This window comes from Brassica napus, chromosome C2 (assembly GCF_020379485.1).
Source record: "Brassica napus cultivar Da-Ae chromosome C2, Da-Ae, whole genome shotgun sequence".
Classification (NCBI taxonomy): Eukaryota; Viridiplantae; Streptophyta; class Magnoliopsida; order Brassicales; family Brassicaceae; genus Brassica; species Brassica napus.
Window position 1 is genome coordinate 13,433,730 of NC_063445.1, and position 16,609 is coordinate 13,450,338.

A 16,609-nucleotide genomic window follows, 5' to 3' on the forward strand; every position below is an offset into this window, starting at 1 on the left:
GCAGTCACCCTCCAACTTCAAAGCTCGAAGTAAGCATATCACAACACCCGAGGGACAATGGCACGACAATATTAAGCTGCTTTCCTTTTTAAATCTGTAACAAACCAGAATCCGACACCTTAATAAATACAGTTCTTAGACATTGCAGTTCGAGCATATCGGATCTCATATCGTAAAACTACGACAGACGACCAAAAACCAGGACCCTGATTAAGTCCTCGGTTGCGGCCAACTCCGCCAACGAGCGCGACGAAACTAGCTAACAAAATTTTTTGTTACATCAAAACCGTAGATAAAAGTATCTACAACAAATCGACTCACGGCTCCAAAAGATCGGCCTCGAATAAACATAAAAATAGCAACAAATAAATCGGGACTCACGGCCCCTTCTTTATTAAATAATAATAATAATAATAAAGCAACAAAAGCAAAGGGGGAAAACAGAAACAAAAAATTCCTAAAGCTACTCTTCGATGCCGAATTCGCCTTCCTCGAACTGACCACCAGAGCACTTCGTCACATCGAGCAACCTTAGCAAAGAAATCTTCTGGTAGATCCTCCGAAATCTGAGGTAAATCAAGCTTCCCAACGGAGAAATCTAAGGCAGTACATTAATGAGCCGCGATCAAAGATATGGACCGTAAGGAACTGAAGCCCATAGCAAGCAATCGAGCTCGAAAACGAAGACTCCGAGGTCCCGAAGATCGCGGAGCAGTCCCAAAGATCGTGGAGCAGTTACGAAGATCACGAGGTCGACTTACTATAAGGGAAGGAGAACTGACATGAAGAAGCACACGTTGAAAACCCTAGAGAGAGCTACACACTTACATCGACCTTGTTCTCATCCCCATTTTAGATTCTTTCTTTACGGATCTCATTTGTATCACTCGATCTAGTTCAGTTCATTGTATTCGATCTTATTCATCAATAAATTCTATTTTTACCTATTGGAAACTGTTTAACATCGTTGTATTTTAAAGATATCGTTGCCTACATCATTTGTCTTCCCTAGATCAAACCCCGATCACTATCAAATACTTAGTGTAGATTTTAGGTTCTACGATTGTTACCATCGTTCTCTTGCTTGGAGTTTTAAGTCTGATAACTCTTCTATGACAGACTCGAGAGACGTCACTTTGATAACAGTCAGGCACGTAAGTTTTTAATTTTATCTCTCGAGAGCAAGTATACACAATCTATTTTTCTAGAATACCATTCTATTTGATAATTTCCTTAATATGAACTAATAATGTTTAGTTTTTTTCATGGGCTTATTTGCGAACTAGCTATATTTTCAATACAAATTAGGTAAATGTCATTGATTTTGACTTAATGTAGTTTCTAACATTTATGCCACAAAGTACCCGGTTTTGTCCTTTCTCTTTACATGTATCAGGTAAGTGTGTGGGGGAAATAACGTGGCCAATAGAATATAAGGTCAACAACATTTGAAAACTATTCCAAATAAAAGAAAGAGGAGCCATCCATGTAGACATTTATTGATCACATGCATATGCACCGAGTGTTCTATACCATATTATTAATGTAGTCCTACAACCTCTAAATACTAAACCTAACTCAACCCCAATCTTTAGATACTAAGCGTCTCTCAATCTCATCCCAACTCCTAAATACAAAACCCGAACCCAAATCAGTAAACCCTAAACCCAAACATAAAACTCTAAACCCAAATAGAATGGAACAATAGAAATAACATAGTACATAGTGATAAAATTATGAAATATTTATGATTGCATGGAAGAAGTTAATACTGAGTCCAACCATACTCCCTCACTTTCTAAATACTAAACCCTAAACCCAAATCAGTAAACCCTAACCTATATATAAAACTCTAAACCCATATATCAAAATCTAAAAAGTACATAATATTAAATTCTAACCCCAAACACAACTCCTAAATACTAAACCCAGTCCCAACTTTTAAACACTAAACCCTAAACCATTATCAATAAACCCAAACACAAATGTAAACTACTACATATTCATAATTTTTAAATAGTATAGGAAATCAGCTCTATCTCAACCCCTATAATCTAGATATTAAACTTTATCCCAACCCCATCCAACCCCTAAATACTAAATCCTAAAAAATAATCACTAAATCCTAAACCCAAATACAAACCATAAACCCAAATATAAATCCTAAACCCAAATAGAATAGAACAAAATAAATAGCATAGTACATACTGATGACATTATGAAATATCTATAATTGTATGAAAAAAGTTAATGATGACTCCAACCATACCCCTTACCTTCTAAAACTAAACCCTAAACCGTAATTACTAAACCCTAAACCCAAATATCAAAATATAAAAATGTACACAATATTATGTAATATTAAATTATATTATATAATATTAAACTATACAATATAGATCATTGTACAAATTTTACAAATTCAAAAACAAGTAATGAAAGTTAGATATTAAGAAAATTACAAACTATATTTCTAAACAAAATAGAACTCTCTTTATTAATTGTTAAATGGAATGGAACATGATAAAATAGTATAGTAACAAAGAGGTAGAAAACAACAAGACGCATTTGGGAAGAAGAATTGGCCGATGTTACTTCACGTTTCCGCCTCTCCTCTTCCGTCAGACAAGACACCATCGATTTCACAATCATAGAAACCTTCCCTCAGTCACCCACCAATACTGCTGCAAAAATAAACTATGATAATCGTATCTGTCTCATTGCGCTTGATATCTTGCATATTTCCATTGTGTTATCCATTCACCCATGTGCATTTTGATCATATAGACTAGGATTTAGCCATGTTTAGGTTGCATTTTGCATGCATGAGTCTTTATTAGGTATTGGAGTACCACATGGAGTTCTCGGAGACATTTGGGTGCGTTTGGAGCTCAAAAGAGGTGATAAAGGTGATCATTGGACGAGCAGTGCATGAGAGTGACCCTACCGGAGCGACGCCATGAACTCGCTGTGCCCTACCTCTCAGAGCGACCTTACCAGAGCGACAACACGAGGTCGCTCGCCATTTTCGTTTCGGAGCGACCTCCTAGAGCGACAAGGCGAAGTCGCTTCAGCTCCAGAGCGACCTCACCACAGCGACACCCAGAGGTCGCTCGGGTTTGTGTCGAAAACGAGCCGGGAGCGACCTCCCGGAGCGACGTGCCGAGGTCGCTGCGCTTCAATTATTTGGTCGAACTTATGATTAATCAAGGGCCTTTTGGTCATTTGTTATGCACGTTTTTACACTTTCTAAACCTATGTTTAAGTACCTTTTGTAAGCCATTGGAGGCTGATTATCTTTTATCTTAAGAAAACCACCAAAAACCTCTTGGAAAGTTCATCTCTTTGATTCAATTAATCATTTATGTTATTGCAATCCTGTTGTTTTCATATCGATTCTCTGTATTTCTCTACATGATTAATCTGAAATCCAATATGAGTTTAAGAGGAATCATGGAGATTAGTGAGTAATCATGGAGATTAGTGAGTAATCACCTTTTGAATTCATGGGTTAGGGAGATTAAGGGTGATTAGGTTAGAGCTAGGATGTTTTAGTGTAGATCATTCTTAGTCCTTGCTAGTAGAGTATTCATAATGCATCTTCTGAGTTGGCTTCTCAAAATTTGATCTTTAGGTATTTTCCACCCAAAAGGTGTTTGATAAAATGCCTGAGACAAATCTTCTAAGTTTTTAGCATACTTTGCCAAAGACATTTGTTGTTAGAGGTGCTAAGATAGCCGTTAGACTTGTTAGTAATGATTGCTTTCATATTATTCAACCAAAAACATTTGATGTTTGAAATGTGTTAGTAAATGAACATTCATCTAGACATAGAGCTTGTTTAGAACTGTGTCTAAGTTTAAGGTTGATAGTTTGATTGATCGTTTGCCATCCTTAGTTCGAAACTTGATCACCCAAGGTCTAATCCCTATGCCCATGAGTTCTCTCTTCCCTTAGTCAAGAAAGTTATTTCATTTATCGCTTTTATTATTCTGAAACTGCATTAGCATTAATCATTAGTTTAGAAATCTTTTAAATCACCGGTTGCACTTAGATTAAGTGAGTACTTGCATTCTCAGTGCTTTGAAATCCCTTAGAATTGGTTCGACAATCTTTTATACTACATCATTTGTCTTAGGAGCCTTGAAAACTCCTAACATCAGTGCTCTCCCAAATATGAGAGTCAAACGATTCAACTTCTCGAGAAAGAAGAAAAATAAAAATTACGGAGACAATGACGGAGCGAATGCGGTGGCGACGATGAAACAAATGATGATGATGAATGTGTTGGTTGTACATGTAGAGGTGATTGAAGCTATGTGATGGAGATTTATGTGTTCGTCATATAAAAATCCAGAAATTTGAGAGAGAGATAAAGACAGAGAGGATGATGAAGAAACCGAGAAGAAACAATATGTGAATGTGTGACTTTCAGGTGGACACGAAATATTTTTAAAATATAATGGTTATTAATTTATTTTTTTTCTGCAGGTTTTGCCGGATACAATAGAAGGTAATATGACAATATTACATAAAAGACACATGATACCGTAGAAAAAAAAATTTAGCTATAAATTGAATTATAATTTTTTTGTTGGTTATACAACCAAATTTCCCCTTTTTTTTTTTACCGTTCGTAACGTCTGTTACAAAATACCATTGTTTCCTTTGTATTCACGACCGCTGCTTCCCTCTGTAACCACGCCACCGTAATCTTCATTTTTTTTTGTAATCTAGTTTTTTCATCTTTCATATTTACCTTCGTCTTCTCCATATCAACCACCACCTCTTCCTCCGTAACCACCATCTCCTCCTCCGTAATCACAATCAGCTCCTTCATAAGCACATCCATCAGTCGGACACCATCACCATAGTCACCACCACCACGATCACAATCAGATCTGCAATCTTAGATGTCTAACAAATAAACACAATCTATTTTTCAAGTACACCATTCTATTTGATAATTTTATTTATATGCAATATATTCATCTGTTCCATTCTATTTATATTTTTTATGCTTTTTTATAACATCGTTGCTTTCTCCAGTTCATTATGTCGGGCATGACTGCAATAGTAACCACTAGCACCATCACCACTACCATCATCTCTGCCGTATTCACGACTGCTGCTTGCTCTGTAACTACCACCGTTGTAGTCACCAACCACCGTAGTCAGCATCGATAACCATCACCACTACAATAAGAACTCCATTATTTCTTAAATCTTGCTGAGAGGTGATACCCATATATGGTATGTACTGTCTACCGGACTAGAAGAAGACAACACCAAAATGAATCGGAGAAAATGTGATGAAATTAATAGTGCTATATTTTTAACAGTTTATTAAAACTTAGTTGTTTCATAAATTAACCCTTAACTTTTCTTGCATGAGTAATAAAAGTTTAGATTTGTATTTAGATTTGCCACTAATGAGTATTGTTATTTTAGAGTATTTGTTCAGAAATGAGTCACTTGAAAATGATTTATTTTGTTATATTACTAACTGCATATAAATATTTGTGAATTAGTTGAAAATATATTCAAATATTTAAGAATTACTCGTTAAATAATATTCTACTAAAAGTGTACATAAGATTTTGTTTTGCTTACTGTACTGTAGGTGAACAGAGAAATGATTCTAAATGAAATATTTATATATATTATAAAAGGAACAAAAATATAAACTTGTCGATATAAATGTCTTCTTTATTTTTCACAATAACAAAATGTTAATTTCTAATTTTGGTATCCAATATTATAATGATGTGTACTTGAAAAATCAAAACAGTAGAAATGAGTAAGTATATTATGCTGTAAAAGAATGGAGAATTGTTTCTGGGTATTATTAATGAACAATAGAGGTTCTTTGTATAAGGATTACAAAGTATAGGAAAAAAGAAATTATCCAAAACCTAATACAACATGAAATAGGAAAAGATCTAAAACAGATAAATGGAAAACGTCCTAAGACTAAAGTCGGTCAAGGGATAGGCCGACTCTCTCTCCTCTTGGACGCCGACTCTCTCTCCTCTTGGACACGGCTGGGTCTTGTCTTGGTCTTGGTTATGGGTCATCCACATAATGATTTATAACACTCCCCCTTTGATGCCATAACCATATGGGTTTATATCATGCACGACGTTGCCTCATTAAAAGCTCTCTAGGAAAACCAAAAACCCAAGGTGGGAAAAAATAGAAACCGTAGACAGGAAAAAGAGTACAACACATGACACTCCCCCCTGATGAAGGCATCACTGAAGATCCTTCAACTGGCGCATTCCTATCTGATGAACCAGCTTCCTGAACGTTGAGGTCGGCAGAGACTTAGTGAACAGATCGGCCGAATTGTCACTGGACCGAACCTGAACCACTTCAACTTCTTTAGACTTCTGCAGGTCGTGGGTGAAGAAGAACTTAGGCAAGATGTGTTTTGTTCTATCTCCCTTAACGTATCCATCTTTGAGCTGAACTATGCAAGCTGCATTGTCCTCATAGATGATCGTTGGTTCTTCATTTTCCTTTCCCACGGCCAAGCCACTTTCCCTTAGGATATGGCCGGTCATGTTCCTCAACCACACAAGCTCTCGGCTTGCTTCAAACATGGCTATGATCTCGGCATGATTAGATGATGTTGCCACTAAGGTTTGTTTTGTGGACCGCCAACTTACTGCAGCCCCACCGTGTATAAACACATAACCTGTCTGAGATCTAGCATTGTGTGGGTCAGATAAGTACACAACATCTGCATATCCGGCCAAGCTATCTCCTGGTCGGCACGTATAACCGAGATCGGTTGTTCCTTGCAGATATCTGAACAGATGTTTTATTCCGTTCCAGTGCCTAAGTGTCGGACATGAACTGAATCTAGACAGTAAACTCACGGCAAAACTAATGTCTGGTCTTGTATGGCTAGCCAAATACATTAAGGCTCCAATGGCACTTAGATAAGGTATTTCCGGCCCGAGCATATCCTCGTATGGCTTCCTTGGTCCGAATGGATCCTTCTCAAGGTCTAAGGACCTCACGACCATAGGACTCGACAAGGAATGAGCCTTGTCCATATTAAACTGCTTGAGTATCTTTTCAGTATATGTCTTTTGATGCACAAGGATTCCATTATCCACATACTCAAATTGCAGTCCCAAACAGAACTTAGTTTTTCCTAAGTCTTTCATTTCGAATTCTTTCTTTAGACATTCGACCGTTTGGGAAATCTCTCCAGAGGTTCCAATCACATTCAGGTCATCCACATAGACAGACATAATCACGAAGCCCTTGCTGTCAAATATCTTTATAAAAATACATTGACTTATTGGATCGTTCTTATAACCTTCTTTAATTAGGTACTCTGATAATCGGTTGTACCACATTCGACCTGATTGTTTCAAACCGTACAAGGCTTTATTCAGCTTAGTACAATGCTGTTCTCGAGAACCTTTCTTATCTTTGAGCTCAATACCCTCTGGAACTCTCATATGAATTTCATTATCCAGTGGACCGTACAGATACGCAGTTACTACATCCATTAGGCGCAGATCAAGCTTCTCTTTCACGGCCAGACTGATCAAGTATCGTAATGTAGTTGCGTCCAACACAGGGGAATAAGTTTCCTCATAATCTATTCCTAGTCTCTGTGAGAATCCTTGTGCTACAAGCCGTGCTTTGTATCTCACTACTTCTCCTTTCTCATTTTTCTTTCTCACAAAGACCCATTTGTATCCCACTGGTTTGACATCTCTAGGTGTCACGGTTATAGGGCCAAAAACGCCTCTTTTCTTTAATGATTCTAACTCCACGTTTATAGCTTCTTTCCATTTGATCCAATCTGATCTTTGCATGCATTCATATATGGACGTGGGTTCTAGATCCTCATCTTTTTCCATGATCTCAAGTGCTACTTTATAAGCAAAAATATCATCGACGTCGACATCATTTCTGTTCCATTTCGTTCCAGACATTATATGGTTTATAGAGATCTCTTGATTGTCCGGCCCTTGTGTCCCATGAAGTTCGGCATCCCGAACCCCATCATTTGGGATGGTCGGATCATTTGGCATGGCCGGCTCACTTCGCTCGACCGTCTGGGTCGGCTCGGCCGGTCCATCAATGTTCTGGACGGTTTCCTTGATGCTCTCGGATCCAGCACCTCTCTTGGACTTCCGAGGCTGTTTATCTTTGGAACCAATAGGTCTACCACGTTTGAGACGTTGTTTAGACTCTGTAGCCACTTGACCTTGTCCCTTCTGGACATCTATTCGTATTGGTGCGTTACAAGCCGGGATATACGATTTTGTCACTCTATTTGGGTCAGCAAATGAATCTGGCAATTGATTAGCTAGCTTTTGAAGATGTATAATCTTTTGGACTTCCATATCACATTCTTTAGTCCGAGGATCTTGCCAAGATATTGATGGTCGAGACCATTCGATTTCTTTGCTCAACCGGCCGTTATCTCCCCCTAAGGTCGGATATGTGGACTCATCAAACTGTGAGTCTGCGTATCTGGCCTTAAAAAAATCACCGGTTGTTGGCTCAAGATACTTTATAATACTTGGGGAGTCATATCCTACGTATATTCCCATCCTCCTCTGTGGTCTCATTTTCGTTCTCTCTGGTGGAGCAATTGGAACGTAGACGGCACATCCAAATGTTCTGATGTGGGACATGTTTGGCTCATGACCCGTGAGTAACTGGGATGACGAATATCTATGCTCACTAGATGGCCTGATGCGAATCAGTTCTGCTGCATGTAATACGGCATGTCCCCATGCTGATATCGGGAGCTGAGACCGCATGAGCAATGGTCTGGCTATCAGCTGGATACGTTTAATGAATGATTCGGCCAAGCCGTTCTGCGTATGTACATGTTCCACGGAGTGTTCTACACTTACCCCCATGGACATACAATAGTCATTAAACGTCTGGGACGTAAACTCACCAGCATTGTCTAGACGTATAGTCTTTAAAGGGAAGTCTGGAAAGTGTGCTCTCAGTCTTATTATCTGAGCAAGCAGGCTTGCAAATGCAAAATTCCGTGTGGACAGTAGACAGACATGCGACCATCTGGTCGATGCATCAATCAGGACCATGAAATACCGAAACGTCCCACTAAGTGGGTGTATTGGTCCACATATGTCTCCCTGAATCCTTTCCAGAAAATTTATGATCTCTTTATTGACTTTGGCTGGTGACGGCCTGGTTATGAGTTTTCCTTGTGCACATGATGCACATGTGAGATTGTATGGGACAACTCCTTTGAACGTGTGCCCTTGTGAGTTTATCATCAACTTTCGCATCATGTTAGTACCGGGATGACCAAGCCGGTTATGCCATAAAGTAAAATTGTCGCAGGCCTTAGCCTCGATCATACTGACTTTTGCATAGTATAGGCCAATAGACATTGCAGGTAAGGTTTCTAGGATCCTTTTATAGCCTTTGGTGATCGAAATTATGTTAAGGAATTCTTTATTTCCTTCTTCCCATGTTTCAAGATGAAAACGGTTCAATCTTATGTCTTTGAAACTCAATAGGCTCCTTTTAGAGCTTGGAGAATACAAGGCATTTTTGATCTCTAGATGAGTGCCCTTAGGCATCAACACATAAGCCTGGCCGTGACCTTCAATCAGGCCGGCTACACCTACAATGGTGTGTACGTTTGCACTTTGCATTGTGAGATTTAAGAAATATCTTTTATCTCTAAGTATTGTATGACTTGTGCCACTATCCACCACGAGTATGCTCATCTCGTCATTCATTTTTATAAATAAGATTTCATTTCTCAGAGACTTCAAAACTTTCATTTATTAAAGTTGCAGAACACCGAAATTAAAAACACCAAATCAATCATAAAACTATCATAAAGCAATAAAACAAGTCGTATCGAAAATTTTAGTCTTTGAGACAATCAGAAGTCTCAAAATCCATCAGGTCGTCATTTGCAACATCGGATTCTTTATCAGCCTCATAACCGGAATCATGGACCATATGAGCCTCCGGGTTCTTGTCCTTAAGACTCTCTTGGTAGAGCTCACATAAGTACTTAGGAGTTCTACAATTCTTGGCCCAATGATTGCTCATCCCACATCTGTGACAAACGGATTTGGTCGAGTAAGACGGTTTAGATATACCGCCTCGACCTCGGCCATAACCGCCTCGGCCACGGCCGGGATTGGAACCACGACCACGGTTATTGTGGTTTCCTTTCTGGCCGGCCAAGTACCTATCTCGACCGTTCGAGTAATTGTCACGGTTCCTGTATCCACCACGGCCTTTACCGTGTGATCTCTTATCATTCTGGATGTAATTGCACTCGTTGGGATTTCTCTTTTCAACTTCATTGGCCTCTGGTAATGGGGCAGATCCGACAGGTCTAGCTTCACTGTTCTTCATCAGGAGCTCATTATTTGCCTCGGCCAGTAGCATGCACGAGATCAGATCAGTGTATGTGGCGAAGCCTTTCATTCGGTATTGCTGCTGCAGGATTATGTTTGAGGAATGAAACGTAGAGAATGTTTTCTCGAGTAACTCTTCTTCGGTTACTACTTCACCAGAAAGTCTCAGCATCGAGACAGTCTTAAACAAGACCGAATTGTACTCATCCACTGACTTATAATCCATGAATCTTAAATTCTTCCAGTCATTTCTGGCCTTTGGGAGTAACACCATTTTCTGGTGATCATATCTATGCTATAAAGCATCCCAAAGCTCTAGTGGATTTTCCATCGTAATGTACTGATCTTTTAGACCTTCAATGAGGTGATGGCGTATAATACTTATAGCCCTGTACCGATTCTTGTCGGTCTCATTGTTGCCCTTGATGATTGTATCACCAAGACCTTTTGACCTTAAGCTGATCTTTGTATCTAGCGCCCACTGCAAGTATTTATCTCCGGAGAGATTAAGGGCTGCGTAGTCTCTATTTGAGATTTTCGACATCTGAATCACATCATCATTTCAATTTAGGTTCACAATGTGATCATGTGGCCGCATGGTATAACAAGCTCGGCCACAAACTTGTCTTACGCATCTATGAGAAAACAATCAATCTAATCGACCATGGTACGAACAAACAAGCCACACGGCCATATAGTCAAGCAATAGGATCGGACATGTAAATCTAAATTGACCATGGTGCGAACAATCCTAATATATGATTCTACAAGAGCTAGGGGGATTAAGGCCACACGACCATTATGATTTTCAATGCAATCAGATTCGAATTCGTATGTTTCTATATGCTAGTCGATTTCATTAAACAATACGAATGCAATTTCAATTCAAATTCATATGTAATGCAAACAACCTTAGCAATTTATGAATTTAGGGTTTCAACTTTAAAACTAAAGCTGCCGGTTTTAATTAAAGGTTTCAAGGCCTTTAGGATTCAAGTTTTAAATCAGATTACTTCAATCAATCTAACAATCCTAAAACCTCAAATCAACAAACAATTCAATCAATTAAAAATTGAATTCAGTTCTTTAGGGTTTAGGGTTTCGATTCCAAAACTTAGGGTTTCTCAAAATCAAATCAGGAACAATCAATTCAAGTTCTAAGGAATCGATTTCTATCTTTCTAGTTAAGAGATTGTCGATTTTAATCTTGTAGGTTTTAGGGTTTTGATCAAGATCAAAGTTTCCATAATTGTGGATTAGGGTTTCTGATCAATCTAGGTTCTCAGATTAAGTTATACCTTTGTTTGTAGAGTTTTAGAACCGGACCACCTTTAGAGAGAGAGAGAGGACGAACGGATGCAATCGGGTCGCGGATGGGAGCAGACGCGAGCTGAGGACGACCGCCGGCTGTCTCGGGTGCGAGTCTCTCGGACGCGGGTCGTGTCGGGTGCGATCGCGTCTCGGGTTTGATCGCAAGCTGGACGGTTCTTCTGAGCTGGAACGTGATCTGAGAACGTCTAGGATTCAAGAGGGATCTTCTGAGTTCTTGATTGAACTAAGAACGAGATTAGGGTTTTGGGTTGTGGTCGCCGGTTTTGGCTTTTAGGGTTTAGAGGTTTCGATTTGTCTCAGGGATCTAGAGACGATCGTGCTGATAACGTGTTGTAAAAGAATGGAGAATTGTTTCTGTGTATTATTAATGAACAATAGAGGTTCCTTATATAAGGATTACAAAGTATAGGAAAAAGGAAATTATCCAAAACCTAATACAATATGAAATAGGAAAAGATATAAAACAGATAAATGGAAAACGTCCTAAGACTAAAGTCGGCCAAGGGATAGGCCGACTCTCTCTCCTCTTGGACGCCGACTCTCTCTCTTCTTGAACACGGCTGGGCTTTGTCTTGGTCTTGGTTATGGGCCATCCACATAATGATTTACAACATATTAGGTACTAACAAGTATTTGTGTACAGTCTTAATTTTTGACACTTGATTGCCGAACAAATCTCCAAACAAAAATGAATCGGTTACCTGCAATGTCCGAGACGTATGCATACTTAATCAGAATACTTGCAAAACCGATGGAACCATTCACATTTAAGGACTCAATTCCTAGCTCGAGTTTGAAAGACAAAGAGTTGACAGATAAAACTTTACCGTATTAGTAAATATTTCTTTGAGAACTAGTATAATCTTCAGGAAATCGAGATTTCTAAATTGTCAAAATCTGCTACTCATCATCATAATCCTCGGCTCGCGTGCTCCTTTACCAACACCACGATCAGTCGATCACACTTGTCCTCTTTACAAAACACTAATACAAAGTCAGATATATCAGCAAAAATATAATGTAATAATTTACACTTTATGGTAATATTATAAAAAATAATGAAAGTATGAGGGGTGCGACCAACATAAATAGTTTGTTTTATTTTTTTTCTTTTTATATTGTGTAGCTTAGCATGTAAGCATTGTAGATCTAAGGAAGCAAAAGGGGAAAGGAAAACACTTTCTTGACCATTAAATCTTACGCGTTCTTAAAAGAAAACTTCGGGAAACAATACAAAGTGAAATGCAGAGTCTTTTCTTGATAGTAATCATTATTCCCGGCTAATTTTTTTTTTAGTCTTTACACTTTTTCTATATAAACAGAAAAAACATCCATCATACCATATTTTAATAAGTAGTTCCACTGTAGCTATTTCATACAAGTATGCAACACCTACACAAGTAAAATTCAACCACAGCTCTACCTACAGAAAGCTTAGTCATTGAGATCACAATAAAAAAACGTGGTTCCATAATATTTTTCTAACATTTTACCACCTTATATGAACATTTGCATCACACTAACATTTTCTAAATGTTCTTTGAGCCTTTTCAGAAGTAAGAAATTTTTATCATAGTCATAGATATAGAGCATACACAACGTCAATCCAATGCGTTGTAGAAACATTCATCACACCATATTATTTAACCACTCCAATAATCTCACTTGACAACCAAATTATCTGCAAGGATTGAATGCTTTAATGATTTAGGTCTTCCACAAACTTAGACTTAGATATACTACATATTTCTAAATAATGCCAGATATGGCTTAAAAGATCAGAAAAGCACATTCGTGGCGGTTAATTAGTACATGAGTACATTAGCACTGTTATCTAATCATTATATATGTTATCAAGTTTTAGCTCGAAAATTTCAATATAAGTTTTGCCAAATTCCAAATGCATTATTTCTAATTTCTAATTTAAAATAGAGAAAAAGACAAAAATAGCACTAAATCAAGTTTTTGTTTCCAAACTAGCGTTCAATGTCAAAAGTCACAAAAATAGCACTTAATGTTTTATCAAAAGTCATAAACTTAGGGTTTAGAGTTAAAAGGTGGGGTTTAGGATTTAGGGTTTAGGGTTTAGGGTTTAGGGTTTAGAATTTAGGGTTTAGGGTTTAAATTTTAGAGTTTAGGGTTTAGAGTTTAGGGTTTAGCGTTTAGAGTTGAGAAATGAGGTTTTGGGTTTAAGATTTCAAATTTTGAAAAATAAAAAAATTAAAATTTTCAAAGGATAAACTTAGAAATGTGCTATTTTGGTCATTTTAGTTTTTGAATGCTATTTTTATGATATAAACTTAGAAATGTGCTATTTTGGAGATTTGTCCTTTAAAATATATATAATATATATATTCGTGATTTTCCTTAATGAAATGGTGAAAGACAAGAGAAACAAGCTTTTGTCTTAGGTGCGCTACTTTATCACTTTAGACTTTAGCGTTATTTAACACAAGCTAGAGTCATATAACTTAACAATTACAAAACAAATCAAATCTTTCTACACCAAACCATAACAAAAATGCACCGACCATTTCCCGGTGATTCACCACCACCAAACTGCCTTCACGGCTTCTTCTCGTCGTCATCGATCCCCGGAGACGTCACCTCCTCCGATCCACCACAAGGTCCAACTCCCACCGTCACTTCCGCCATTCTCCGCCGTAATTTTGCCCAAACCACCGCCTCCACTATTTTCCCGGAGACCCATTTCACCGAGCCGAATTCACTTCCTTCCCTTCAAGAATCCTTCTCCCATTTCATCCAAGCTTACCCTAACTACACCGACACTTACGGTATCGATCGTATCAGATCCGACCACTATTTCCACTTGGGTTTGACACATTACACGTGTCTTGATTACATAGGAATCGGTTTATACTCTTACTCACAGTTACTCAACTACGATCCTTCCACTTACCAGATCTCCTCTTCATTGTCTGAAAGTCCCTTCTTCAGTGTTTCTCCCAAGATCGGTAACTTAAAAGAGAAGCTTCTCCATGATGGAGGTCAAGAAACAGAGTTCGAACACTCTATGAAGAGAAGAATCATGAGCTTTCTCAAGATCTCCGAAGAAGACTACTCGATGGTCTTCACCGCCAATAGAACTTCTGCTTTCAGGCTCGTCGCCGAGTCTTACCCGTTCTCAAAACGGAAGCTGTTGACGGTTTACGACTACGAAAGCGAGGCCGTAGACGAAATCAACAGAGTCTCAGAGAAACGTGGAGCCAAGGTAGCTGCAGCGGAATTCTCATGGCCAGGATTGAGAATCTGCTCGTCTAAGCTGAGGAAGATAGTCACTGCTGGGAAAAGCGGAAGCACTAAGAAAAAGAAGAAGGGTGTTTTCGTATTTCCGCTTCATTCTAGGGTTAGTGGATCGAGGTATCCCTATCTGTGGATGAGTGTGGCGCAAGAAAACGGGTGGCATGTGATGATCGATGCTTGTGGACTGGGACCGAAGGATATGGACAGTTTCGGTCTTTCCATATATAATCCTGACTTCATGGTGTGTTCGTTCTACAAAGTGTTTGGAGAAAACCCTTCAGGATTCGGTTGCTTGTTCGTCAAGAAATCTACTATTCCGATTCTTGAATCTTCCACTGGTTCAGGTATGGTTAACCTCGTACCTACGGACGATCCGATTTCATTACACGCTTTGGAGATCAGCCGGACGCGAGCAGAATCTGAAGAAGTAGATAGCTTTAGCTCTGGAATCGAATTTAGAGGTCTAGATCATGTGGACTCACTTGGGTTGGTCGCAACGGGGAACAGATCAAGATGTTTGATCAATTGGTTGGTGAGTGCTCTCTACAAACTTAGACATTCTGCAACTAGCCGTCTCGTTAAAATCTACGGTCCAAAAGTTAATTTTAATAGAGGACCAGCCATTGCGTTCAACCTATTTGACCAAAAGGGAGAGAGAATCGAACCTTTTATCGTGCAGAAGCTAGCTGATTGCAGTAATATCTCTCTCGGACAAGGGTTCCTGAAGAAAATCATGTTCGAAGAGGAGTATGAAGGGGTGAAAGATAGAGTTCTTGAGAAGAGAAAGAACGAACATGGCATCTCTGTTCTCACTGCCGCGTTAGGGTTTCTCGCGAATTTTGAAGATGTTTATAAGCTTTGGATTTTCGTTGCTCGGTTTTTGGAATCAGGGTTTGTGGAGACGGAGAGTGTGAGATGTGGAGTTCATGTTTTTGAGCATAAGAGCCGTGAAGTAGTGTAGAGTCTTTGTTATAAGAGTTCTTGTACTTGTAGTCGAAGTTCAGGTTCGGTTAAACCAGTTTGGTTATAAGTTGTAACTTTTAACCATGAACTTTGCTATGTTTCTTCTTTCATTACCAGTAATAATTAATAAACTTAGATCATACAATAAAAGTACTAATATAAGCAAAAGCATTCATCAATTCACCAGGAAAAACTAAACAAAGAGAGATAAAAAAAAGGTCCAGCTATTTAGGTTAAAGGTTCAAAGACGCAAGAAGAAGAAGTGCAGAAGAAAGAAAAAAACGAACCTAAAATCGATTCCTCAAATCTCTGATGGAGCAGGAGACAAAGAGACTAGGAAATTTTGGATCTCACTTTGTAAATTTAAAGGATCGAATCGAGAAATATTTTTTGGACTTAGGGTCTGCTCACCGAATGAGAATCATAAAATATACATGTGAGAGCGAAGAAAAATAGACATTTAAATCTTCAACTATTTGAAATCAACAAGTTTAATACCGATTATTAATTGCACGATTTTATTCCCCAGTTAATAGTTGACTTGGCAAATTGATGACTAAAAAAATCAGCAGTTAAGTCATAAACGACTCTAGTTAGTTTTATATCAATTATTTTCGGCACTGAACCTGAAAAGCTCGAAATCACGAAATTTAAAC

General features: G+C 38.4%; 2 protein-coding genes and 1 long non-coding RNA gene across 3 annotated transcripts; 1 reads left to right on the forward strand and 2 right to left on the reverse strand.

Moving 5' to 3' along the window:
• Positions 1-9,846: 9,846 nt before the first annotated feature.
• Positions 9,847-10,668, reverse strand: LOC111203055. The gene is made up of 3 exons (XM_048748763.1): positions 10,131-10,668; positions 9,906-10,019; positions 9,847-9,854 (listed from the first exon to the last, which is right to left on the reverse strand). The coding sequence occupies exons 1-3, from the start codon at positions 10,666-10,668 to the stop codon at positions 9,847-9,849; spliced, it is 660 nt and encodes a 219-aa protein (XP_048604720.1).
• Positions 10,669-10,868: 200 nt separating this feature from the next.
• On the reverse strand, positions 10,869-13,086 carry LOC125582105. The gene is made up of 2 exons (XR_007319965.1): positions 12,554-13,086; positions 10,869-12,427 (listed from the first exon to the last, which is right to left on the reverse strand). It is a non-coding gene; the product is annotated as an uncharacterized LOC125582105 (long non-coding RNA).
• Positions 13,087-14,003: 917 nt separating this feature from the next.
• Positions 14,004-16,093, forward strand: LOC106381003 (molybdenum cofactor sulfurase-like). Its single transcript, XM_013820867.3, has one exon. It carries the CDS (start codon positions 14,248-14,250, stop codon positions 15,949-15,951), a length of 1,704 nt encoding a protein of 567 aa, XP_013676321.2. The 5' UTR covers positions 14,004-14,247; the 3' UTR covers positions 15,952-16,093.
• Positions 16,094-16,609: the final 516 nt, after the last annotated feature.